The 25,643-nt window shown below is 41.6% G+C and overlaps 1 protein-coding gene across 1 annotated transcript; it reads right to left on the minus strand.

The window, feature by feature from the left end:
• CD59 (CD59 molecule (CD59 blood group)) lies at positions 1-21,994 on the minus strand. Its single transcript, XM_043481450.1, has 3 exons — positions 21,889-21,994; positions 8,606-8,704; positions 1-1,554 (listed from the first exon to the last, which is right to left on the minus strand). The coding sequence occupies exons 1-3, from the start codon at positions 21,953-21,955 to the stop codon at positions 1,352-1,354; spliced, it is 369 nt and encodes a 122-aa protein (XP_043337385.1). The 5' UTR covers positions 21,956-21,994; the 3' UTR covers positions 1-1,351.
• Positions 21,995-25,643: the final 3,649 nt, after the last annotated feature.

Here is a 25,643-nt window from a genome sequence, read left to right on the forward strand (position 1 = left end):
TGCATTTGATGAGATTTTATTTTCAGAAAAAAGGCAGGATTCATTTCAGTCTGTCCAGCACATCACAAAAACAAAGATTTAAAAAAAAAATCAAGAAATTTCACCTTTATCTGTAAAAGTCAAGCTATGCTGTTACATACAGCCAAGATTGTAAGCATACAAATGTCATTAAGTCTACTGAATCTTATTCACCAGTACCCACAAGAAAAAAGGCAAAATTTTGTCCTCCTGAAAAGGTGGGCACTTTTTAGCAAACTGATAATGCTTCTGAAAGCCTCAGCATTTGTGATGATGCTAATAGCCCTTACAAATGTATTTTACACAATCTGTGCTGACTCAGCTAGGAGCCTACTGGCTGTGTGTCGGCAGGTAAACACATCCCGGCAGGCCTGCTACTGTTCATGATGACGTTTGCAACTTTCAAATCCTAACCCCAAAGGCCCCTCCTGTTCCAGTCACTCATTATACATACACACATGAAGAGTGTTCCTACCAGTAACAGTTAAAATAAGCATACTTAATAACTGCAAGTCATATGTAACACAGAATATTCAAATGTTTAGTTTTTAACTGTGTGTGACAAAGCCAAGACAGCCTACCATGTCAATAGAAAAGGTAGGCAGTGGAAGGGAGAGTTATAACATGCTGTTCATTTATGCTACTGAGTTTTTCTAGCGAAAGACAGCAAAGCCAATACAAAATTGAGGGACAGAGGAAAACAGATTTGAGCCACTGGTACCTCTTGAAAGACAAACCTTGTGTTTCCATGCTCTGCCATCTGGAAAGCTTACCTCCTTCCCAGGCAGCTGAGAATACAACAGTCATTCCCACTACTCTTCTTTAAGAATTTCATTGTCCCTGACTGACAGCCCACATCTGAAAGATGCATCATGCCTACCTGAATACAGGCGCCATGAAAGGCGAGCATAAAGCATTCCTTCTGAGAGAGACTGTTGAAAAGGAGACCCTTGCCCCAGCTGCCCCAAGAAAGTACTGATCATGCTAATTACATCCAAGGAACCAGAGGGAAATGTCTAAGGATTGCAGAGTAGCTACTCAAGCTGTCCCTGCAAAGCTGGCCCCACGAAGTGCAGAGTAAGAAGCATGTCAACTCACTCAAATTACATGCGGTTCACTCTTAACTTTTTTCAACTCAAACAGGTCTTCTCTGCCAACAGGACTGGTCTTCAGAGTCTTTCTGAGTTCCTCTATTATTCAAGTTGCTCAAGCTAGTTTTAGTCTTTCCCAACAGGATCCAGTTGGAAAACAAAAAGCCTTTGGAACATAGCATCACATGAAGGAAGGAATATATAGAAACAGGACATTCAGGAGAAGCCCTCCTGGCATAGATTTAGAGATAAAAGCGGCAGACTGCCACTAGCAACAGAGTGACCAGCAGTGGTGTCTTCTCGGATATACTCGTCCCGTCACTTTTGTTACACAGGTTCTTCTGGCAGCAGTGATACTGGAGCTGCTTCTCCCCTAAGCTGCTTGCAATGAACTCAAAATTGCAATCTTGATACCTCCAACACTGGTGGTAAAATTTTAGCGGCACTGTGGGAAAACACACACATACAAGGGTAAGCAATCAAGCAGGTAAAGCTCTATACTTGTCTTTGAATTCTCCTATCTGGCTAAAAAGATGCAGGAGCCAGCTCTGAATGGAATCTCTCCATAAAGCCAGAGTCTCAGCAGAGCCAGAACAGCTGTGTGTGCATAGGAGGCAACAGGCAATCATATTAATGTTCGAGATTTACCAAGATTTTTAAATGCCCTCTTTGATTTGGCAATCCCACTTCTAGGCTTTCCTCTCTGAATGACTTGAAAAAAGGGTTAAGATACATGCTCAAGAATGGTCACTGCACTATCTATAGCAGCAAGAAACTAAAAGACAGCCTGTTAACAAAAAAAAAAGCATCTGAATAAATTATGGTAGAGGTTCCCCACAACAAAGTTCCATGCAGATAAGGAATGTCATAGGACTATGTGTGTTGACATGGGAAGTTTTAGTTTCTTTAAAAAAAAATGCAGAAAAAATAGATAAATTGGACTTCATCAAAATTAAAAACTTTAGTGCTTCAAATAAGGAACACTTTAAAAAGACAAAACCCACAAAAGGAAGAAAATGTTAATAAATGACACATCTGAGAAGAGTGAAAGACAACTGAACAATAAAAAGACAACCCTATTAAAAAATGGGCAAAGGATATAGATACTTCAAAGATATACAAATGACCAATAAGTGCATGAAAAGATGCTCAATATCATTAGTCATTAAGAAAATACAAATCAAAACCACAATGAACATCAATTCATACCAACTAGGGTGGCTGTAATCAAGAAACTGGAAAATAATTAGTGTCATGGAATATTAGAACCCTCATATATTGCTTGTGGAAAGGTAAAATGGTGCAGGTATCTCGGAAAAGTCTAGTATTTCCTCAAAAGGTTAAAAATAGCTTTCATATGACCTAGTAATTCTACTTCTAGGTAAATACATCACCCAAGAGAACTGAAAACTATGTTCACACAAAAGCTTATATACCAATGATCATAGCAGCATTATTCAAAACAGCTAAAAAGTGGAAACAACCCAGATGTCCATTAACTGATGAATGAATAAATAAAATGTGGTATATCCACCTAATGGAATATTATTTGGCCATAAAAAGGAAAAAGGTACTGTGATATATCCAATAACATGGGTGAATCTTAAGAACCTCATGCTCAGTGATAGGAGCCGGTCACAGAGGACCACAACATTTTATGGTTCAGTTAATATTCAGAACAAGCAAATCCATGGAGACAGAAGGTAGATTAGTAGCTGCCAGGGTATGTGGGAAGGAGGAATGGGCAGTGACTGCTAATAGGTATGGGGCTTCCTTCTGGGACCATAACAATGTTATGAAATTAGACAGTGGTGATAGTTATACAGACTTGTGAATATACTAAAGACCACTGAATTATACACTTTAAATTGAACTTTGGAACTGAGATATGTGAATTCCATCTCAAGAGAAAAAAGCCTAGATGCAGAGCAATATGTAGAATGTGGTCCACTTGTATAAATCATACGTGTGGGGCTAAATACATTAATTTTCTCTGGGAAGAATTCCCAAGGAATTTAACAGTGTTACCTTCACAGAAGACTATCTTTCATTTATATATTTATTATATTTATATGTGGATTGAGATTTAAACTAAAGTCACTGGATGAATTTATTTCCAAAATATTTTAACTTCCTTTAAAGATCATTAGACTATTCAGTAACACAGGAAAAACTTTCCAAAAGAATATGCAGTTGTGGTTCTAATTTTTACACAACAAAGGAAAATAAAGGCCAAAAGTATCTATGCCAAGTATCTTATACTGGCATATATAATTAGATAAACTATGTTAAGTGGAAAAAAAAAAGTGTTGAGAGAGAAGAATTATCTTAGATTTTCCTCTTCAAAAGTTACAGTATGTGCTAGATGCTAGGGACACACAGACATATCAATAGAAGGCTGGTGCTTGCCCTGGCATCCCTTTCTTTTCTTCTGTGTTGGAAAGATAAAAAATACAGATGCCTATTTTTTTACGTAAGGCTTGTAACTAATTTATCCAACTGCACTCACAGTTCAGAACAAAAACCCCTAAGTTAATAACTGCAGGTTATAATTGTTCTGTACTCCCCTTCAGAGATGAGGTGCTGGGCTGGATTTTAATGAAGTTTGGTCAAGTGGAAGAGGCCAGAACAAGTGTTTCAGTGACTCTGCTTGTTTGGGTCATAAGCATTTAAGAGGCTGCTTCTAAAACTGTACTAAAAATACTGTTGAATAGGACAAGTTACTGCCTTACGTAATAATAATCAGACACTGGAACTAGGAAGGCATTAAAGCCACCAGAATATTAATTTGGGAAGCCTAACAGCTTGAGGAGGGCAGATTAATTCTGTCCTAATTATTCATTAATAAATTAGTCATTTATTAATAACTGCTACCAATTAATCACATACTACTTATCCTGGTGGCTCAGAGGTTAAAGCGTCTGCCTGCAATGCGGGAGACCTGGGTTCGATCCCTGGGTTGGGAAGATCCCCTGGAGAAGGAAATGGTAACCCACTCCAGTATTCTTGCCTGGAGAATCCCATGGACGGAGGAGCCTGGTGGGCTACATTAGTCCATGGGGTCGCAAAGAGTCAGACATGACTGAGCAACTTCACTTTCACCTGTCCTGCAGTGAGCCAAGCATTTTACTTGAATGATCTTATCTGCATAACAACCTTACAAGGGTGAGCTTCTCACCAAAGCCACTATCAGAATGACCTGAATAAAAGTGGATTACATCAGTCACTGGAATGTTGAAGGTTCTCTATCTGGGCACAGCCTCTCTGCCCTTTTTGAAGATTTGGTTCAAGTCTGCTTTTACCAAGGAATAGTCCCCAATTGACTTAGGGACCCTTAAGTATGTCCCTTATTTGAAAGGCCATTTCAGCAATGATTGCTTGACACTGTCATCAGAAGCTCTGCCAGACTCCAAGTACACGGTTTATTCTTCCAGGACCTAGCCAGGATGCCAGTAAACAGTGGCTGAATTAATACCCACCTGTCTCTCTTCTAGATGGCATCTGCATAGCACTATCATACACATTTCTCCTCTAACTGCCCTACTGACCTTGGGAGATAAGTATTCCCATTTCACAGTCTGGGGGTGTGAAATCTGGTTAAATAATTTCTCCAACGTATGCTTGGCCTCTGACTCATGTTTATGACAATGTGTACTCTGCCTCTCCCAGGCTGATGTCAGAGCTGGAGGGGGATTTAGATGCTCCGTTAGTATCTGCCTTACTGTAAGGTCTGAGTATCTATATTTCAAGAACTGCTGCTACCACATGTCTAGTTGAAGTTTTGGGACATATGTTCATGAGAAGAAGGAAATTATTACTTAAGATTCACATCATCCTTAAAAAAAAAAATTGTATTTTAGAGTTTTAGATTCACAGCAAAATTGAGCAGAGTTCCTATATAGCCCTCTGACACCCCCAGCCACGACCCTGAACAACCTCCCTCACTATTAACATCTCCAACACCTCCATGTGTTGCAACTGATGTCATCATGATCACCCAAAGTCCATAATTTACATTTAGGTTCCCTCTGGGTGTTGTATATTCTATGGGGTTTGACAAAACATGATGTGTATCCATCGCTATAGTATCATACTGGTTGCCCTAAAAATCCTGTGCTCCACCTGTTCATGCCCCCCTCCTCCCCACTTAACCCCTGGCAGTCACTGTCCTTTTGATTATCTCCTTAGTTTGCCTTTTCCGATATATGTCGTTGGAATGATAACTGTACTTAGCCTTGCCAAAGTGACTTCTTTCACTCAGCAATATGCAGTTTCCTTCATGTCTTTTCATGGATTGATACCTCATTTCTCCATTCTCTGGAGGTACCACCATTTATTTATCCATTCACCTACAAAGGGGCATCTTGGTTGCTTCCAAGTTTGGGCAATTATGAATAAGGCTGCTATAAACATCCATGTGCAGGTTTTTTGTATGGACCTAACTTTTCAACTCATTTGGGTAATGAAATCAAGGAATGCAATTGTTGAATCTATGGTGAGGGTACGTTTTGTTTTTTAAGGAACTGCCAAACAGTCTGTACCAATTTACATTCCCACCAGCAGTGAACGAGAGCTCCAGGAGCTCCACACCCTCACTGGGATCTGCTGTAGTCGGTGTTTTACATCCTGGCCCTTCTAATAGATGTGCCTCACTGTTTACATTAACTGTTTTTAGGTGTAACAGTTCATTATAAAATGAGTAAATTCTGGGGATCTAATGTACAGCATGGTGACTGTAGTTAAATAATGTGGTTAGTTGCTCAGTCTTATCCAACTCTTTGCGACCCATGGACTGTAGCCCGCCAGGCTCCTCTGCCCATGGGGATTCTCCAGGCAAGAATACAGGAATGGGTTGCCATGCCTTCCTCCAAGGGATCTTCACAACCCAGGGACTGAACCTAGGTCTCCCATATTGCAGGCAGACTCTTTACCATCTGAGCCACCAGGGAAGCCCATGAATACTAAAGTGGGTAGCCCATCCCTTCTCCAGGGGACCTTCCCAACCCAGGAATCAAACTGGGGTCTCCTGCATTGCAGGCAGGTTCTTTACCAGGGAGTTAATAATAGATTGTCTATTCAAAACTTGCTTAAGAGAATAGATCTTAAGTGTTCTCATCATACACAAAAAGGTAATAATGGGAAGGGGTGAATGTATTAATTAGACTGTGGTAATCACTGCAGATGGTGATTGCAGCCATGAAATTAAAAGATGCTTACTCCTTGGAAGGAAAGTTATGACCAACCTAGACGGCATATTAAAAAGCAGAGACATTACTTTGCCAACAAAGGTCTGTCTAGTCAAGGCTATGGTTTTTCCAGTGGTCATGTATGGATGTGAGAGTTGGACTATAAAGAAAGCTGAGTGCCGAAGAACTGATGCTTTTGAACTGCGGTGTTGGAGAAGACTCTTGAGAGTCCCTTAGACTGCAAGGAGATCCAACCAGTCCATCCTAAAGGAGATCAGTCCTGGGTATTCACTAGAAGGACTGATGCTGAAGCTGAAATTCTAATACTTTGGCCAACTCATGAGAAGGGTTGACTCACTGGAAAAGACCCTGATGCTGGGAAGGATTGGGGGCAGGAGGAGAAGGGGACGACAGAGGATGAGATGGCTGGATGGCATCACCGACTTGATGGACATGAGTTTGAGTAAACTCTGGGAGTTGGTGATGGACAGGGAGGCCTGGCGTGCTGCGATTCATGGGGTCGCAAAGAGTGGCTATGACTGAGCGACTGAACTGAATCATTTCACACTTTAAATATATACAGTAATGATGTTAGAAAACAATTAAAATGAAAGTTTAACCATTTAGGTAGGAAACAATAGGATTAGAGAGCTGGAAAAAAAAATTTGAATTTCACTCTACTTCCCTCTTCCCTTCTCTCCACCTCTACCATCCAATATACCCATTCTGTCAAAAAAAAAACACAGGCAGGAAGAACTTACTGCTGGCAGGACAGAGATCTGAGCTCAAAGCTTCTAACTGCTATTCTAAATACTTACTCTACACATAATACTGCCTTTATTATCTCATTGGGAAATTATACTTTTTATCGTGGCGGTCCAAGAGACAGATGATCAGGGTTAAGAAGTAGGTCTCTGTGTTTGTAGATAACTGGTGCTCAAATATTTGTGGAATGAATGGCTGTTCTCTCTGGGGGCCTCATTGTACTTTCTACATTAGCAATGAATCAACGTGGGCTTCCAGGTGAGGCAGAGGAACTGTCTCCCTACAGAAACAAGGACCTCACACGCAGGCCTTGGAATTAGAGCTGCATTTCAGGAACTGGTACCAAAGTTAAAAGATACTCCTATTATTTACACAGGAGAATTCTAATTCATCCTGACTTACTGAGGGATTTTTCCTTTCTGGGGAAATCAATCTCCCCCTTCTTTCTATCAGGTTTTTCCGTGCTTGTGGGTCTCCCAAAACTTTTCTGAGTTTACCTGATGTGATCAACATTCTTTGAAGGATGCTGGGAAGAATCTGCATAGAGAGTGTGAGTGAACTAACTTGGAGGGTGTTTTGATTTTTGTCTCTTAAGAGATCGAAGTTGAGGGGTTTACCTTGTACCAAGGTAGACCCTGAAATAGCTGCAGACCCTGAAATAGCTGCTCCTCGCCTCACAGTATCTTTTCTACATGTCAATTCAATCCAGAACCACACCCAGCAAGAGTGGAGGGCATGATGTGGCTGGTTTCTTGCCTCTGCCCACCATTTCCTAAATTTTGTTTTAATAGGATTTATGGAAGAGGCAATTCCATAGTATAACCAATTTGGAAAATGCAGATTTGACAGACCTTGCCAATGCTGGCCATTGCCCATCCCAAGCCCATGAGTGCCTTGCTCTCTGAGGCCACCGAGCCGCGGTATCTGCTTTGCCTTTCTTTGGAACACCCTTCCCTGCTTGGTCCTCTTACTTCCTATTTGTCCGCTGAGCTCAGCTTGAGTCCCCTTAGGACTCTGCATATATTAAATTCCCCTGAGAATGATACACGAGTATAAGTAAATAAAGACATCTGTGACAGCTACACAAGCCTCTCACAAGTTTCATTGTCTCCTTTCTTCATCTTTGTATCTCCAGCTCCTAGCTCAGGCTCTAGCACATGGCAGGCTCTCAAAAGTTTTGGAGGCAGCCAGTGTAGGTGTTATGAGAACAAGTGTTGGAACTGGATGGATTTCCCTATTCAAATCCTGAGCTGGTTTCCTTGACCTTAGCGTGTTGCTTAATCTGAATCTCAAGTCTCCTTGTTTACCAAATGGGAATAAAATATTACCCCAAGTGGTAGATGGAAAGTGTTAAATTTTTTAAAAAAAGGAAAAACAAAACAAAAACGAATGGAAAGTGCTTAGTGTCGTATGCAACTGGTGCTATTAAATGGTAGCTATTACTTATTGAATACAAGTCTAACAAAAAAGAAGGTGGCACGGATTTTTTCCCAGGCCCTCTTCATCCCATTACATCAGGCAGAGAGGGGAGGGGGAGGCTCTCACCAGCCTTAGCGTAGAGACAAGCATCTTGATTCTGTGAACAGTTGATGGCTGTAGCGCAGTCCATTTGGTTAACACAGCTGTAGCACTGCAGGCTGTGACCTGGAATCGGGAAGAATGACCGTCAGGACCTGGTAGGTGAGCAGGGACTCACGCTCCTGGCAGCAGAAGCAAGCCCACCGTCTCCAGTAGTGTGGGTCAGAGTGGGATGCCTTCCCACACAAACCTGCAGCAGACATAGTTTTTGAAGTTCAGACTATCATTCCAGCAGTGGTTTTCCAGACCCTGTGGCATGTGCAAAGGGAATGTCCAGGTTTCAAAGCCCATTTAATTGTGCAATTGAGAATCTTTCTCCTACTTTCAACCAGAAGTGATTAATTGTCAGGGAATGTTTGATGGGAGGATTCCTACATGCTGTCTCTCATGAGTCCTTTGTCCCTCTTCAAGGGGAACAGCACGCTGCTCCCAGGGTGATTAAACAGCTTAATCTCCTTCCCCCTTCTTGAGATATGGATTGTCTCCCGACCTTGTGACTAACATTACCCCTTGTTCCCTTGGTAACGTTTGCTGTACTTTTGGTTTTCTGATCTCTATCATTCCCAAAAGAAGTTTCTTGTACTGCAGCCTATATATACTCATAGAAAAATCATTAAAGCACCTTTGCTCCATCAGAGCTTAGGTCCCCGGGTCTTTTTTGTCTCTTTCTCTCTCTTTTTCTCTCTCTCTCTCTCTTTTTCTGGCTGACTCTCTGGAGCGTGGAGACCCGTCGTACTCACTTTTCTGCCCGGGCTTCTAAGACCCCCTCAAGAGGGCGCCTGGTGCCTTCATGAGCGATGCAAGTCCTGTATCAAGGACTTTATTGGTCCTCTGCGTAAACCAAGGGATATCAGCCTCTTTCTCTCTTTCACTTTCTTATCGTCGACTCCGTACCACAAGGTTCCGGTCCATTAAAGGACCCCAACAAATGGCGCCAAGGAACAGGGACACTGGTGTACGTGGCATATCGGGCGGAGTGACTCAGGGACCTATTGAGGTCGGTAAGTACTAAGGCATGGGTTAAACGGCTGGCCAGCCCCATTATTTTTCTACTTTACTTCACCATTTGTTTAAATTTCAGGAACTTCTGGCTTCACGGCAATGAATAGAGGCTTATCTTCAAACAGTAGTTGAACATAATCCTTAGTTTCCTGATAAATGCAGTTTTGATTTAGAAATCTGGCTCCAGGTCAAAGAAAATGTTAAATGAGCAGCCAAACAAGGAAAAAATATTCCAATTGATCTCTAGCCCCTATGGGCTCTTATTAAAGCTGTAATTCTGCCATTTCAAGGTACATTCTAGCCCTTCCAATATTCAGCAACAGACAGAACACTTATTACATAAATATAAATTGAATGATTAAACTTTACAAAAGGCCCAATTAAAACAATACAAAATATCTCAAAATTTTCTTATTAGCCCTGCCCCGGCTGCTCCAAATGCTTCTTCTCTGCCAACAGTCGCAACTCCAAGTCTCTCATTTGTTGGAACCCAATGAAAAGTTATGCTAATTTTTAAACTAGATTAGAAGCTGCTATTTCCCATGCTGTAATCGGAGAAGAAACCAAAAAACAGCTAGAGAAATTACTTGCTTATGAGAATGCAAATCAGAAATGTCAAAGAGCTATAGCTGCAATTTGTGAGACCAAAATTATTATTGATTATTTGAAAGCTTGTCTCAATCTAGGATCAGAAACTCAAAAGATGCAAATGCTGGTTGGCTGCTACCTTTAGAAAAGGAAATGAAGGATGCTTTAATTGTGGAGATGAAAATCATTTAAAAAGGGACTGCCCTAAGAAGGCTAATAAAATACCAAAAAATTTGCCCTCGCTGCCATAGAAGAATGCACTGGGCCAAAAGTTGTAAATTTAAATTTGATATTGATGGAAAACCTATTCCAGGGAACTCCAAACAGGAGCAAATTCTATCCTTTCCCTCAAACCCTCAACATCCGGCAGTGCTGCCGTCGACATACCAGCCCTAAATGATTTTTTCCTTTACCCTCAAACAGTCCCTACTAGCGTGCCTACTGGACTTTTTGGACCCCTGCCCCCACAAACTTTTGGTCTTTTGCTTGGCCGATCTAGTCTGACTTCTAAAGGAATTACTGTTCACCCTGGAATAATTGATTCAGATTATAAAGGAGAGATTCAAATTCTGATGTCATCTCAGATTCTATGGCAATTCAAAAAGGGGGACAAAATTGCTCAATTACTTCTTTTACCTTACATTTCTATTAATTCCTCGGATAATGTATGGACAGATGGGTTTGACAGTACAGATCAAAAACAATCTTTGCGGACATCATTAGTATCTGAGTATGCCCAACCAAATATAAATATCAAAATTAATGGTAAAAGATTCTCTGGTCTCCTTGACACTGGATCTGATATTACTATTATTTCCAAACATTTATGGCCCAAATCCTGGCCTGTACAAAAGGTCTCTTGCCAAATTGCAAGAATTTCTCAAACTAAAGTACAAGAAGTTTATCAAAGTGTTCAAATATACTCATGTGAGGGACCAGAAGGCTAACCTGCAACATTAAAACCTTATGTGATAAATGTACCCTTTAATCTAATAGGAAGGAACTTACTTATACAATGGCAAACTCAGATATACATTCCACATTTTTCCTAGGGGCCACTGCTCATTTAACAAACAAAACAATTATTAAAATAACTAAAAAAAATTATGAGCCTATTTAGACAAAGCAATGGCCCCTTATGAAAGAAAAATTACAAGCTACTAAAAAACTTATAAACACACAATTAAAATTGAAACATATTGAAAAATCTTGCTCTTTTTGGAACTCTATTTTTGTTATAAAAAGGAAACATAACAAATGGTGTCTCTTAACAGAGTTTAGAAAAGTTAATTCTTTCATGAAACCTATGGGTACATTGCAACCAGAGATCCCATCACCTATTACTATTCCTCAAAATTGGCACATTATTATTACTGATTCACAAGATTGCCTTTTAAATATACCTTTACACCCTTTAGACCAGGAGAGATTCACTTTCTCTCTCCCTTATCCTAATCATATCGGGCCTCATAAAAGATTTCAATAGACTACGTTACCTCAAGGTATGCTTAAAAGTCCTGCTACTGCTGCTGCTAAGTCACTTCGGTCACGTCCTACTCCATGCGACCCCATGGATGTCAGCCCGCCAGGCTCCCCGATCCCTAGGATTCTCCAGACAAGAGTACTGAAATAGGATGCCATTGCCGTCTCCATAACAGTCCTAGTATTTGTCAAAATTTTGTAGCCAAGCTTTACTTCCTATGTGACAATTCCCTCATGCATATATCATTAATAATATACTATAGCTACAAAAAAGAAAAATGATATTTTTGACACTGAATGGCTATGATATTCTTTAGACTCCAGAAAAAACTGATGAAAATAAAATCTTTTTTGAAATTGCAAAACCAGTTCTTCTTGCACGTGCAGTTAAGAAAAGGTTAACTTGTTAAAATATTTTTTTTTGAGCTCCAGTTCTGCCTGGGAAACAAAAATAGGCCTAAGAAAAAACCTTAAGTTAACTCTTATCATGTCCTTGGGATACACAGCCCACTCTATCTAGGACTCCAGCCATTAACAAATTGGTGGAGGTCAAAATAAATAAATAAAACAAAAGGATATTTTAAATTTCAAACGGAGAACTATGCCTATGTATCTAAAATTTTCTATGTCTCAGTGTATGTCTTTGTTTTTGGATAGTGTGGAGTTAATGAGCTCTATTTGGATGCAGCTTACATGAACTGAAGGGTGTTCAATGTTGGGTATAATGTTTATTTAAATGTGAATGTGATTTAAATATAATTATTTGTTAATCTAGTTGGGACATGTCTTGAGTCATCAACATTATATAATACTTTTATTATGCCTTGGTTTAAGGTAAACTAAGTTTGTCAACAAAAAGGTAACTCTTTATATATATATATACAAATATATAGATGAGATAAAAACTTTTAGATAAGCTCTTAGAAATAATTGTATTTTTGATAGAATGATCTATTATCTATAATCTGGAGCCATCTCTTGGGATTGGAGTGACTTAGGTTTCTAGAGTTGTGCTGAACTAAGTAGTAGAAGTTTTTGAATGGCTGGGTCATTTCCAAATGAAGTAGGATTTTGAAGCGTTAATTGCTGAACATTGGCTTACTCTTAAAAGGGGTTTTTCTTGCAGAAGAGCTGAAGAGATTTTGAGCTGTTAATGAATATAAATATATATTTATATAGGAATGGATATATATATAATATGATTTGAGAAATATGTTCAACGGTCTATAAAATGCTAACATACAAGACATTTCATGGTTGCTATAGAAAAGTAAAATATATGCTTTTAATAGAAAGATATAAGAAATGGCAAATAAAATGATGAATACAAAAATATTTTTTTAATTGTTGAAACATTATAACATTATAAACATTATAAAATAAAGTGGTATTTACATAAGCTTTACTAGACTAGTTTTTCATTGTCGTTCTAGCTACAGCAAATGTTCTTTTTCCAAATTAAACCAAATTAAAAACAAGAGAAAAATTCTGAGAAAACAATATTTAACAAAATTAACTTTGGTCAACAGATACATTCAGACTACAAATATATTAAAAAATACAGCTGAAATGCTTGGGTGGATCACAATGAAAACCACAAAGTATGGTATGTTTATTTGAAATAAACATTACATTTGTTTATTATGCTATCATACTTTGTTTTGGCCTTTTAACTTTTAAAGATATTTAGTGCTAAAATTTTAAAAAGGCTTATAACAAATGAAGGAAAATTTTATGGCAAATTGATGTAACTCATTGTCCTGAACTTTCTTCCTCTTCCTTCTTACATGTCTCGATCAATACAAATTCTTCTTTTCTAGGGTCAACACCTCTCTAAGTTAAGACTACACAACATGTTATAACCCATCTATCAACTTACTTCACGATAATGAGAACACCTAATTCTATAAAAACAATGACTCTGCCTATATTTCTAAGCAGGTCAAACAATTTTTTCATTCATTCTCTATTAAACAGATTGCAGACATTCCTTATAGCCCACAAACGCAAGACATGATTGGACAAACACATTACACACTGTAACTGCAAATATAAAATTAAATAAGAGAAAATACACAGGAACACTTTTGTCTTCCTTGTCCAGAGCAAACTTTGCTAGATTCTGGTGTAGTGTAATCTTTAAGCCTATAACTATTGTTGGTGTGACTATTTCTGTTCCCAATGTGTAGGATTCTTAAAGCAGGGCGAAAACGGCATTTAAAAAAAAAAAAAAAAAAGACACCATTTCCCGAATGGATTATTTGTTCCTAAGAATATCAGAAATGTGGAATGTTTGCCTTCTTTTCAGGTCTGTCTTGGAAGTGTAGTCATCCTCTTTAACACACTGAACAGTGAGATTCAACAGTTGCTAAGCTGCATTTCTTTTTCAAGGACAAGGTCAAATATATTCGGATGTGAGCAACATTTCATTTGTCAAGTTGTTCTGCATCACCTTTTCAATAATTTCACTTAGGAAAAAATATTTGAATGGTTACTCCTAATCCTTTGCCCCAAATAACACAAACCACAGCCAAATACCAGTCCCAAACAGATTTCTGAATGATTTTTTTTTTTCTTTTAGACTGAAATATTTCCTAAGAATGTTTTCATCATTATTGCTTTCCTCTCTTTTTATAACTATTGTTAATATAGCCTTATTTGTTTTAAAGTTTTTAAACTTACCACAAAGAGATGTTTTGACAAAAGCAAAAAACAAACAAACAAAAAAAGAAGTTTTTAAACATTATAGGACACCTCCTTTCCTTTGCCCATTTGATATCAAGACGGGTTAACTAATCAATAGAAATCTAAGAAACTAATCTTACAGGGAAAGGATATGCTTCTGTTTCTCCAGATAGATCCAACGAGCTCACATGACTTCCTCTTCAGAAGATTCAACCTACGGGGGCCCCCAGCATTCAGACTAGAGATGAAACAGCAAAAAACCCAGGAAGAAAGAATTCTAATATAAGCCATGGCGACATTAAAAATTTCCAAAAAACGCCGCACTCGACGTCACCGACCTTATGATCTCCCTACTTGGGGACAGATAAAAACCCTTACTAATTAAACTGAAAACCTGATTTCTCAACAGGGAATGCCTCGGAATCCTAAAAATATTTTTCTTCGCTATGCTTGCTTTGCTTGCTTTTGCTTCCCCCGCTCAGGCTGACCTGATTGATCACACTTACTGGGCTTATATACCTAACCCCCCTTTTTTATTGTAGGTTGTAAAATGGACAGATACAGAACCAATCACATCCACTAATGAGTCAACACATATGCCCCCTCCTTGGAACTGGAGGGGTCCTCTCATCCTGAAGAAAAAGAAAAACTAATTAATATCGTTCCAGGTTATGAAGTCCTTCCTTTATGTATGGGCCCAGCAGAATTATGTATAAACGTTAGTCGACAAACTTGGGCTTTCGTCCTGCCTCCAGAAAAGGATTTTCGGACACTACTTGGATTATTTACTGCCCTTCCTTTGTCAGTGAACCATGTTTACACTACTGAAACTTTAGGGAAAGAATTAGGGAAAGAACAAAGAACAACATGCCAAGGGTTTACTAATAAGAACTTTAAATATATTTCTGTTCATTGAGACAAATGTCAGGCCAAACCAGGAAAATTTATAGCTAATCACACAATTGTCAATTGGGAACCCCATAGTATGTGGCTATTGAACTACTCAGATGATATTAACAATACTATGTATGATTATATTACTCAAGTAACATGGAAGGTTACTAATACTACAATGGAACATTACCATGACAGAGGACTTCTTGGCTAGCTTGATGATGGAATGGCGCCCACCTCATCCTCAAATCATCTTTGATAAACAGACTGGGCCTAAACAATGGGACATCTGAAAACTTGCTGCAAACACCGAAGAACTTGGGACTTGGACCAGACATTCCACAGGGACCAATCATAGCTATAGCAATTATTTCTTTCGCTATAATCAATCATATTTTATACAAACCTGTGTTCCATTTCCTTTTGTTACAGCTATAGGAAACTTACAATTCAATAAGACTATACGTTCTGTAACTTGCATAAATTGCAGATTATGTACTTGTCTTAACTCCTCTATTTACTTAAGATATGATTCTCTTTTAATTCTTCGATCTTGACGTAGTCTATGGTTACCAATAAATCTCCAACGGCCCTGGGAAGAAGGTCCCATGGCTGGACTTGCTTCCCGGTTGCTTACTAAATTGCTCTGGCGATCTAAACGATTCATTGGATGGCTGATTTTTAGTATTTTGGGATTAATAGCCATTTGCACCACTGCTGCTGTCACTGGTGTTGCTTTACAAACCTCTATTCAGACACATAATTTTATTCAAAATTGGACTAAAGATGCCCATACTATATGGGCCACTCAGACTCAGATAGATGAGGAAATTCAAGAAGAAATACAGGAACTGAAAACAGCCATCGAATGGGTTGGAGATCAATTAACAGATGTACAAAAACAGGGGATGCTAAAATGTGACTGGAATTCTACTCAATTTTGTGTTACTCCTGTTCATTTTAATAATAGTGCCTACAACTGGGAACAAATCAAGTTTCATTTACAAAACATACATGATAATGCCTCTCTGAATGTACAGTTATTACAAAAAGAAATATTTGAAACCTTTTCTAATAATCTGCCCTCTTCCATTGATATGGAAACTTTAGCTAAACAATCAGCTGATCAATTATCTGGGCTAGACCCACGTGGATGGTTTCAAAGTCTTACTCATAGCATTGGATCTGGAACCATAATTTTGGTGATTGTCTTAACAATTATATTTGTTGTCTACCGTTCCCTTCATGCAAAGATTGTCAAAACCAAACAAACTCTTATGGTCAGAACTCTTCTTACAAATATTATAAATAAATAAGGGGGAATTGTCAGGGAATGTTTGACGGGAGGATTCCTACGTGCTGTCTCTCATGAGTCCTTTGTCCCTCTTCAAGGGGAACAGCACGCTGCTCCCAGGGACTGAGGTCATTGTGTGAGGCAAGCATGAGTCTCCTTTAGTAAACATTCTCCTTAGGACAAAACAGCTTAATCTCCTTCCCCTTTCTTGAGATATGGATTGTCTCCCGACCTTGTGACTAACATTACCCCTTGTTCCCTTGGTAACGTTTGCTGTACATTTGGTTTTCTGATCTCTATCTTTCCCAAAAGAAGTTTCTTGTACTGCAGCCTATATATACTCATAGAAAAATCATTAAAGCACCTTTGCTCCATCAGAGCTTAGGTCCCCGGGTCTTTTTTGTCTCTTTCTCTCTCTCTCTCTCTTTTTCTGGCTGACTCTCTGGAGTGTGAAGACCTGTCGTGCTCACTTTTCTGCCCGGGCTTCTAAGACCCCCTCGAGAGGGCGCCTGGTGCCTTCGTGAGCGATGCAAGTCCTGTATCAAGGACTTTATTGGTCCTCTGCATAAACCAAGGGATATCAGCCTCTTTCTCTCTTTCACTTTCTTATCGTCGACTCCGTACCACAAGGTTCCGGTCCATTAAAGGACCCCAACAATTAATCTGCAACGTTAATAACATGTTGAAAGGCACCCATCAAGAGGATAAACTAGCAGAATTCTATAAACATCTTCTGCAACAAATACGCTCTGACATCACATTCTCATGGACTGATCATCGGTATTTGGTAGCACCTATCTGTGTGAAAAGACATGTTCCAAGATGAAATACATTAAATCTATTACAAATCAGTATAAACACATGAACATTTGCAACTCATGTGATGATGGGGAACACTGACTTTTGAATCAGTGTAAGCAAAATGTTATTCTCCCAGAAATAATTCCGTTTTTATTAGTAGGGCTGTATCATAAATAACTGTACTCAATTATTAATTTTTGAATCGTCAATTAAAAACTTAGAGAAACTTGTTTTCTCTCTTATTTATACAAATGCCTACAAAATACCCTTGGTTTTTGTCTCTTGGCCTGCAAAGCCTACAATATTTACTATCTGGCCCTCTACAGAACAAGTCTGATGGCCTCTGGGATAAGGCATCCTCGGTGTGGCTGTTCCCTGCTGAGGGACTGGCCCATCACCAGAAGCAAACACAGCCAAGGGACGGGCAGCAGCCGTGTATCCTAAACCCATATGGGTGAAGAGTCATTGCACAGAGACACTGAACACAGGGCTGGCTCCTATTAGAAGCAAATGCCTCTGGTTCCCCAGTTTGAAAAATGACTACCACTCTCATTCCGTTCTTAGGATTCCTCTTTGGTGGCTAGACTTAAAGTGTCACTGATTTTCCCTTCTGTTTTATATAACAGTGGTGACAGGACAAAGATGAGTCATATTCCACACACATATTTGGCAATACCCATATGTATGCGCAAAATTCTCCAAGCCAGGCTTCAGCAATACGTGAACCGTGAACTTCCAGATGTTCAACCTGGTTTTAGAAAAGGCAGAGGAACCAGAGATCAAACTGCCAACATCCACTGGATCATCGAAAAAGCAAGAGAGTTCCAGAAAAACAGCTACTTCTGTTTCATTGACTATGCCAAAGCCTTTAACTATGTGGATCACAGTAAACTGTGGAAAATTCTGAAAGAGATGGGAATACCAGACCACCTGACCTGTCTCGTGAGAAACCTGTATGCAGATCAGGAAGCAACATTTAGAACTGGACAGGGAACAACAGACTGGTTCCAAATAGGAAAAGGAGTACGTCAAGGCTGTATATTGTCACCCTGCTTATTTAACTTATATGCAGAACACATCATGAGAAATGCTGGGCTGGAAGAAGCACAAGCTGGAATTAAGATTGCTGGGAAGAAATATCAATAACCACAGATATACAGATGACACCACCCTTATGGCAGAAAGTGAAGAGGAACTAAAAAGTCTCTTGATGAAAGTGAAGGAGGAGAGTGAAGAAGTTGGCTTAAAGCTCAACATTCAGAAAACTAAGATCATGGCATCTGGTCCCATCACTTCATGGCAAATAGATGGGGAAATAGTGGAAACAGTGTCAGACTTTATTTTTTTTGGCTCCAAAATCACTGCAGATGGTGACTGCAGCCATGAAATTAAAAGATGCTTACTCTTTGGAAGGAAAGTTATGACCAACCTGGATAGCATATTTAAAAACAGAGACATTACTTTGCCAACAAAGGTCCGTCTAGTCAAAGCTATGGTTTTTCCAGTAGTCATGTATGGATGTGAGAGTTGAACGACGAAAAAAGCTGAGCACCGAAGAATTGATGCTTTTGAACTGTGGTGTTGGAGAAGACTCTTGAGAGTCCCTTGGACTGCAAGAAGATCCAACCAGTCCATCCTAAAGGAGATCAGTCCTGGGTGTTCATTGGAAGGACTGATGCTGAAGCTGAAACTCCAATACCTTGGCCACCTCATGTGAAGAGTTGACTCACTGGAAAAGACCCTGATGCTGGGAAGGATTGGGGGCAGGAGGAGAAGGGGACGACAGAAGATGAGGTGGCTGGATGGCATCACTGACTCGATGGACATGGGTTTTGGTAGACTCCAGGAGTTGGTGATGGACAGGGAGGCCTGGTGTGCTGCGATTCATGGGGTGGCAAAGAGTCGGACACTACTGAGCAACTGAACTGAACTGATGAGAAGACATTTTCAAAGATGAAATGTGTAAAGTGTCATAAAAGAATGGCATAGTGAAACCAAGACCAAAATGTGGGTTTTAGCACCCAAGAGCTTTTAGTCCTAAGGCCATATAGCCTGGGTTTATCACCAGGGAGAAGAATTTTCAGAATGCCAGAAGAAAGTGGCTCCTCACTTTCTGAGCACAGTCAGGAGTGAAGCACTCTATAACATCTTAAATGACCACGTCTGCCTTCACAGGTGTGAAATCCCAACTAGCAGAGGACCCTCTGATTTGTGAAGGTTCCAGGTTAAACTTCGAAACATCAGCCTCCCAAACCCCCCCTCCTCCATTTTGCTTGCAGATGATAAGACAGATGTCTGGAGAGGAGGTGTGACTCCATCAAGAACACCCAAAGCACTGCATGCAGCAGCCCCCAGGTCCGGGGCTGGGCTCCGCTGGTCCCCCCTGCCTCTTCTCTGCCAGGCTCAGTGCTTGCCACGCCTGCGTGAGACGGCAGTCACCATAAGGGACAAAGATGCCACTTCTCAACAATCTTCCCCAGCTCCAGAAGTGTGTCCCTCTGATAGAGCAAAGAGTGAAGAGGGAGAGGATATTCTCGCCTTGCGATCCAAGAGGGCCACTTGGAAAGGCTGCCCATGGGAGTACATTTTCTCCTGGCTACAGCCAGAGTTCATTTGGCTTCCTGACAAACCTTCGGACAGAGGAAAGCGAGCTCACCTTTGGAACTTCTGTGAGGCAGAAATATTCACAGCTAACACAGTGTTCAAATATCTAAACTTTCAATCTTCAGAGAACTGCTGTAAGAGGCAGGCTTAAACTAAGATGTTAACTAACTCATCAAAAGGCAGAGTAGCCCTTAAGAGGAGAGCTGGGACTTATACCCAGACGGTCGGTTCTGAAGCCCATGCTTGGTTTGTTTACCATGATGTTCTTCTAACTGTCCTGAGTGAAAAAGAGAAGAAACCAACCATAATCACGGAGGAGACCAGGCCAGGGGCAAGCAATAAGTCAGAGGATGGCTGTTTGATATTCCAGCCACTTAACCAGGATGAAGTGGACATTCTTCACACTCCAACTCCCTCGGGAACGACCTAAGTGCCCCCAAGACCTGTCACAGAATGGCTAATGGCACCAAACCCAAGCTCCATAAACAAATGTAGACTGTTGGAAAGCGGGTGTGACCAGGCTAGTCTTTTAAGACTTTTTTGATGTGGATCATTTTTTAAAGTCTTTATTGAATTTGTTATAATATTGCTTCTGCTTTATGCTTTGGTTTTTTGGCTATGAGGCAAGTGGAATCTTAGCTCCCCAACCAGGGATTGAATCTACATCCCCTGTATTGGAAGGCGAAGTCTTAACCACTGGACCACCAGGGAGGTCTCCCAGGCTGTTCTTATTACAGAAAATTCACTGGGTAGAACTGTGACAATAATGTATGTTGTAACACAGTCACTACATTACAAACCACTTTGGGCTAAGGTCAACAGTGGGGAAGAGGGCGGGGAGGCCATGACTTCTGTCTTGTCTCAGAAAGGGAGAACTTGCTCAAACATGAGCTTAGGCCAATTTCTTCTTTGCTTCAGTTTCCTCAGCTGTAAAACGGGAATAACAGCACTGAGCCCTCAGGGGGATGGCTAAGGATTAAATGAGACAGGGTCTGGCCCAGGCCCTGGTACATAGTAAGTGTTCACCATATGGAAGCTGGTAACACTGTAAGCTCTAAGACACGCTCTAACACACAGATGACTGTACTATTCACTACATGGTGGCTTTCTTTTCTGTCTCCCATCCCTGCTCCTCAAAAAAAAAAAAAAAAATTAGTAATACCAACATAACAGAGGCAGAAAATGACCTCTGATTTGTATAACGAAGCAAAGTAAACACAGGTGTTCCTACCGTTAGAGGTAATGAGTATCTACAGGAAGCGGCGGGGTAGGCTGGTGACGGAAATAGGTGCAGACACTTTGATGAAAGGCTTATTTGGGTTTGAATTGTGTCTGCAGCCCTTCAGTGTGATATTTTACAAACCATTTCTTGGGCCTCAGTCATGTCATCTGGAAAGTGGCAATGAACAGCCCCTGCTCCATAGGATGGACATGAGGATTAAATAAGTAGATAGTGTTAAGATGCTGAGAACAGTGATGGGCTCATGAATGCTGTGGGCGGCAGCTGCTGCTGCTATAACCACAGTACCCTCAGCCACAGCAGCATCACATGGGAGCACCTGGGGCGGCCGCTGAGCTCAGCACTCTGAAGATGGCATGGGTTGGCAGCCCTGGCTGCTGGCAGTGCGAGGGGTGAAACTTAAGAGGCGGTATGTAATCTCTCCCCCACAAAAGCAGCTCTGTCACCCAGGATGAACTGTAACTCAGGAAGGGGCTCTGAGGGCAGGGCTGTAACGTAGGAAGGAGCAGTCATATCACCCTGGACCTGTAACACTGATGGCGAAAGAGCCGAAGCCTGGCCCGGGTCCATGGCACCAGCCTGGTCATCCTGAAGCCTAAGAAAAACTTAGGGCTGAAGCAACCTACGTGACCCAGATCCAAGCCCCTCTGGATCACTCACCTAGTTGGCAGAGGACAGCCAGGAAGAACAGGAGCCCGAGCAGGATGTACCCTCCTTTGCTTGCCATTGCGACCAGCTACAGAGTCTAGAAGGAAGGAACACAAAGCATTGTCACAAACCAACAGGTGATTGCCAGGTGCCTCAGAAACCAAGAGCTGGAAGGTCTGGGGGCTTCAGGAAACACTGCGGTCCCTCTGCAGTGGGAGACCTCAGCTTGCTGAAGAAACACTGTCAGGCCTGGTGGGAGGGGCAGCTGCAGGGAGGCAGAGCATACCATGCCCGCCCCAGCCCTCACCCACGGCAGGCGCGCACCCTTGCAGAAACTCCGTCCTTCTGAGCCTCAGTGGTCACGGCGGAGCAGTGGGACAGCACGATCTGCTGCATCGGGGGCACTCACTCCAACGATAAAGTGAACGGAGTACACGAGGCAGCGCCTGCAATTCGAGCTCTGCAGGCCCCACCTCCAGCTGCTGGCTGAGCTGAGCCCAGCAAGCATCACTTTTCCAGGCCAGCCTCAAAGTGCATCACACCAAAGGAGGGACCCTGGGGGACGCCAGCAGGAGTTCAGTGGCAAAATACAGGGCAAAGGCTTAGTTAGGGCACTGAAGCTCTGGCTCCTCACCTTGGTGTGATGGGGACACCTCCTTCTTCACTCTGAAAAGTAAGGGCAGGTTCCAGGTTAACTCTTCTGTCTAGTCCCTATTTCGTTAATGCTTAGAGGTGCGGCAGTGACCGTCAGGGGAGAAGACAGGAGGGCTGAAACGCCCCAAATCCTCCTTTCACTTGAGAAGGAGGCCGAGCAACAGGGCGGTTTTTAAGTTAGCCCAAGTCCAAACCATGAGCAGCAGATCTAAGGAGTCTCCCGACCCCACCCCGACTTCCCTGAGCAACAGGGAGGTGATATCTGCTCCCAAACAGGGTGGCTCCACATTCTACTCTCCTGAGCCCCACAGGCCAGGACCTCTGCCTGGCAAACAGATAGGGTTCTTGGTGGGTGGGCCCCGCCCTGCCCCACCCCACCCCACTCCACCCCACCCAGCCCTCCTTTGAGTTGGAGGTGGGTGGTGGAGAGGATGGGACCAGGAAGTAAAAACACCCACAGGAGTGGGTGTTGCCTACAGATGATATTGAGAAAGCCCATGACCAGGAGACAGGAAGGTCACATTCTGATGAGTGGGGAAGCAGGAAGAAAATCTAACTGGGCCTGGACTGTCTTTAAAGCTAAGTCACCCCCATTTCCCTCTCGGGTCTTCAAAACCTACCATAGCCTATATGCTCACTCCCCCAGGCTGACCCTCCCTGGGGGGGTAGCTGCCCAACACCCCAGTGCAGTGAGGATCTGAGGCTGCCCAAGGCTAGTGGTCAAAAGCGCAGACCTGGACATACTAAAGTCTGGCTGTCCCCCAGCTAGAGCCTCATTCTTCTCACCTATACGTGGGTGCTTCCCCACACGGGGAGATGGAAGATAAAACAAGGTAACTGTGCTTGACACAGTCACAGGAAAGTGGTGGCTATTGCCACTTCCTACTTCACTCTGGACACACACACACACACACACACACCTCGCCTCTGCCACCACCACTACTGTAACAGGAGAGAAAGGGGCAGGGCACAACTTTTGAAAGAATGACATAGCCCAAGGACACAACATAAACTGATTAGAATCAAATGGGACCAAGATGGCAGACAAGACTAGACCTTGATCCTCAATCAGCAAGTGAAATAACACACCCAGAGGTGCCAGGACAGTACCAGTTCAGTTCGGTCACTCAGTCATGTCCGACTCTTTGCGACCCCATGGACTGCAGCACACCAGGCTTCCCTGTCCATCACCAACTCCCAGAGCTTACTCAAGCTCATGTCCATCAAGTTGGTGATGCCATCCAAGCATCTCATCCTCTGTCATCTCCTCTTCCCGCCTTCAATCTGTCCCAGCATCAGGGTCTTTACAAATGAGTCAGTTCTTCGAATCAGGTGGTCAAAGTATTGAATTTTCAGCTTCAGCATCAGTCCTTCCAATGAACACCCAGGACTGATCTCCTTCAGGATGGAGTGGTTGAATCTCCTTGCAGTCCAAGGGACTCTCAAGAGTCCTCTCCAACACCACAGTTCAAAAGCATCAATTCTTCGGCACTCAGCTTTCTTTACAGTCCAACTCTCACATCCATACATGACCACTGGAAAAACCATAGCCTTGACTAAACAGACCTTTGTTGGCAAAGTAATGTCTCTGCTTTTTAATATGCTGTCTAGGTTGGTCCTAACTCTTCTTCCAAGGAGTAAGCATCTTTTAATTTCATGACTGCAGTCACTATCTGCAGTGATTTTGAAGCCCCCAAAAATATGTCTGCCACTGTTTCCCCATTTATTTGTCACGAATTAATGGGACTGGATGTCATGATCTTTGTTTTCTGAATGTTGAGCTTTAAGCCAACTTCTTCACTCTCCTCCTTCACTTTCATCTTTAGTTCATTTTCTGCCACAAGAGTGGTGTCATCTGTATATCTGAGGTTATTGATATTTCTCCCAGCAATCTTGATTCCAGCTTGTGCTTCAACCAGCCCAGCATTTCTCATGATGTACTCTGCATATAAGTTAAATAAGCAGGGTGACAATATACAGCCTTGACGTACTCCTTTTCCTATTTGGAACCAGTCTGTTGTTCCATGTCCAGTTCTAACTGTTGCTTCCTGACCTGCATACAGGTTTCTCAAGAAGCAGGTCAGGTGGTCTGGTATTCCCATCTCTTTCAGAATTTTCCACAGTATACTGTGATCCACACACTCAAAGGCTTTGGCATAGTCAATGAAACAGAAATAGCTGTTTTTCTGGAACTCTCTTGCTTTTTCGATGATCCAGGGGACGTTGGCAATTTGGAAGCGGTCAAACCGGAGATGGCAAGAGTGAACATCGACATTTTAGGAATCAGTGAACTAAAATGGACTGGAATGGGTTAATTTAACTCAGATAACCATTACCTACTACTATGGGCAAGAATCCCTTAGAAGAAATGGAAGAGCCATCATAGTCAACAAAAGAGTCCAACATGCAGTACTTGGAAGCAATGTCAAAAATGACAGAATGATCTGTTCGTTTTCAAGGCAAACCATTCAAGATCACAGTAATCCAACTCTATGCCCCAACCAGTAATGGTGAAGAAGCTGAAGTTGAACGGTTCTATGAAGACCTACAAGACCTTCTAAAAGTAACACCCAAAAAAGATATCCTTTTTGTGACAGGGGACTGGAATGCAAAAGTACGAAGTCAAGAGATATCTGGAGTAACAGGCAAATTCGGCCTTGGAGTACAAAACGAAGCAGGTCAAAGGCTAATAGAGTTTTGCCATGAGAACGCACTGGTCGCAGCAAACACCCTCTTCCAACAAAACAAGAGAAGCTCTACAAATGCACATCACCAGATAGTCAACACCGAAATCAGACTGATTATATTCTTTGCAGCCAATGATGGAGAAGCTCTATACAGTCAGCATAAACAAAACTAGGAGCTGACTGTGGCTCAGATCATGAACTCCTTATTGCCAAATTCAAACTTATATTGAAGAAAGTAGGGAAAACCACCAGACCATTCAGGTATGACCTAAATCAAATCCCTTATGATTATACAGTGGAAGTGAGAAATAGATTCAAGGGATTAGATCTGATAAAGAGAATGCCTGAAGAACTATGGAAGGAGGTTCATGACATTTCCAAGGCACTGTTCAAAGACCAAGGAGTGGGCAGTGGCCCAAATCCTGG

Source organism: Cervus canadensis, chromosome 11, assembly GCF_019320065.1.
Source record: "Cervus canadensis isolate Bull #8, Minnesota chromosome 11, ASM1932006v1, whole genome shotgun sequence".
Taxonomy (NCBI): Eukaryota; Metazoa; Chordata; class Mammalia; order Artiodactyla; family Cervidae; genus Cervus; species Cervus canadensis.

Coding starts and splice junctions, on each gene's coding strand:
- CD59 (XM_043481450.1), bottom strand. CDS start 21,955: ATGGCAAGCAAAGGAGGGTACATCCTGCTCGGGCTCCTGTTCTTCCTG. Junction 8,705..21,888: donor GGCTGTCCTCTGCCAACTAG/GTGAGTGATCCA, acceptor TCCCGATTCCAG/GTCACAGCCTGCAGTGCTAC. Junction 1,555..8,605: donor TTGTCTCTACGCTAAGGCTG/GTGAGAGCCTCC, acceptor GTTTTCCCACAG/TGCCGCTAAAATTTTACCAC.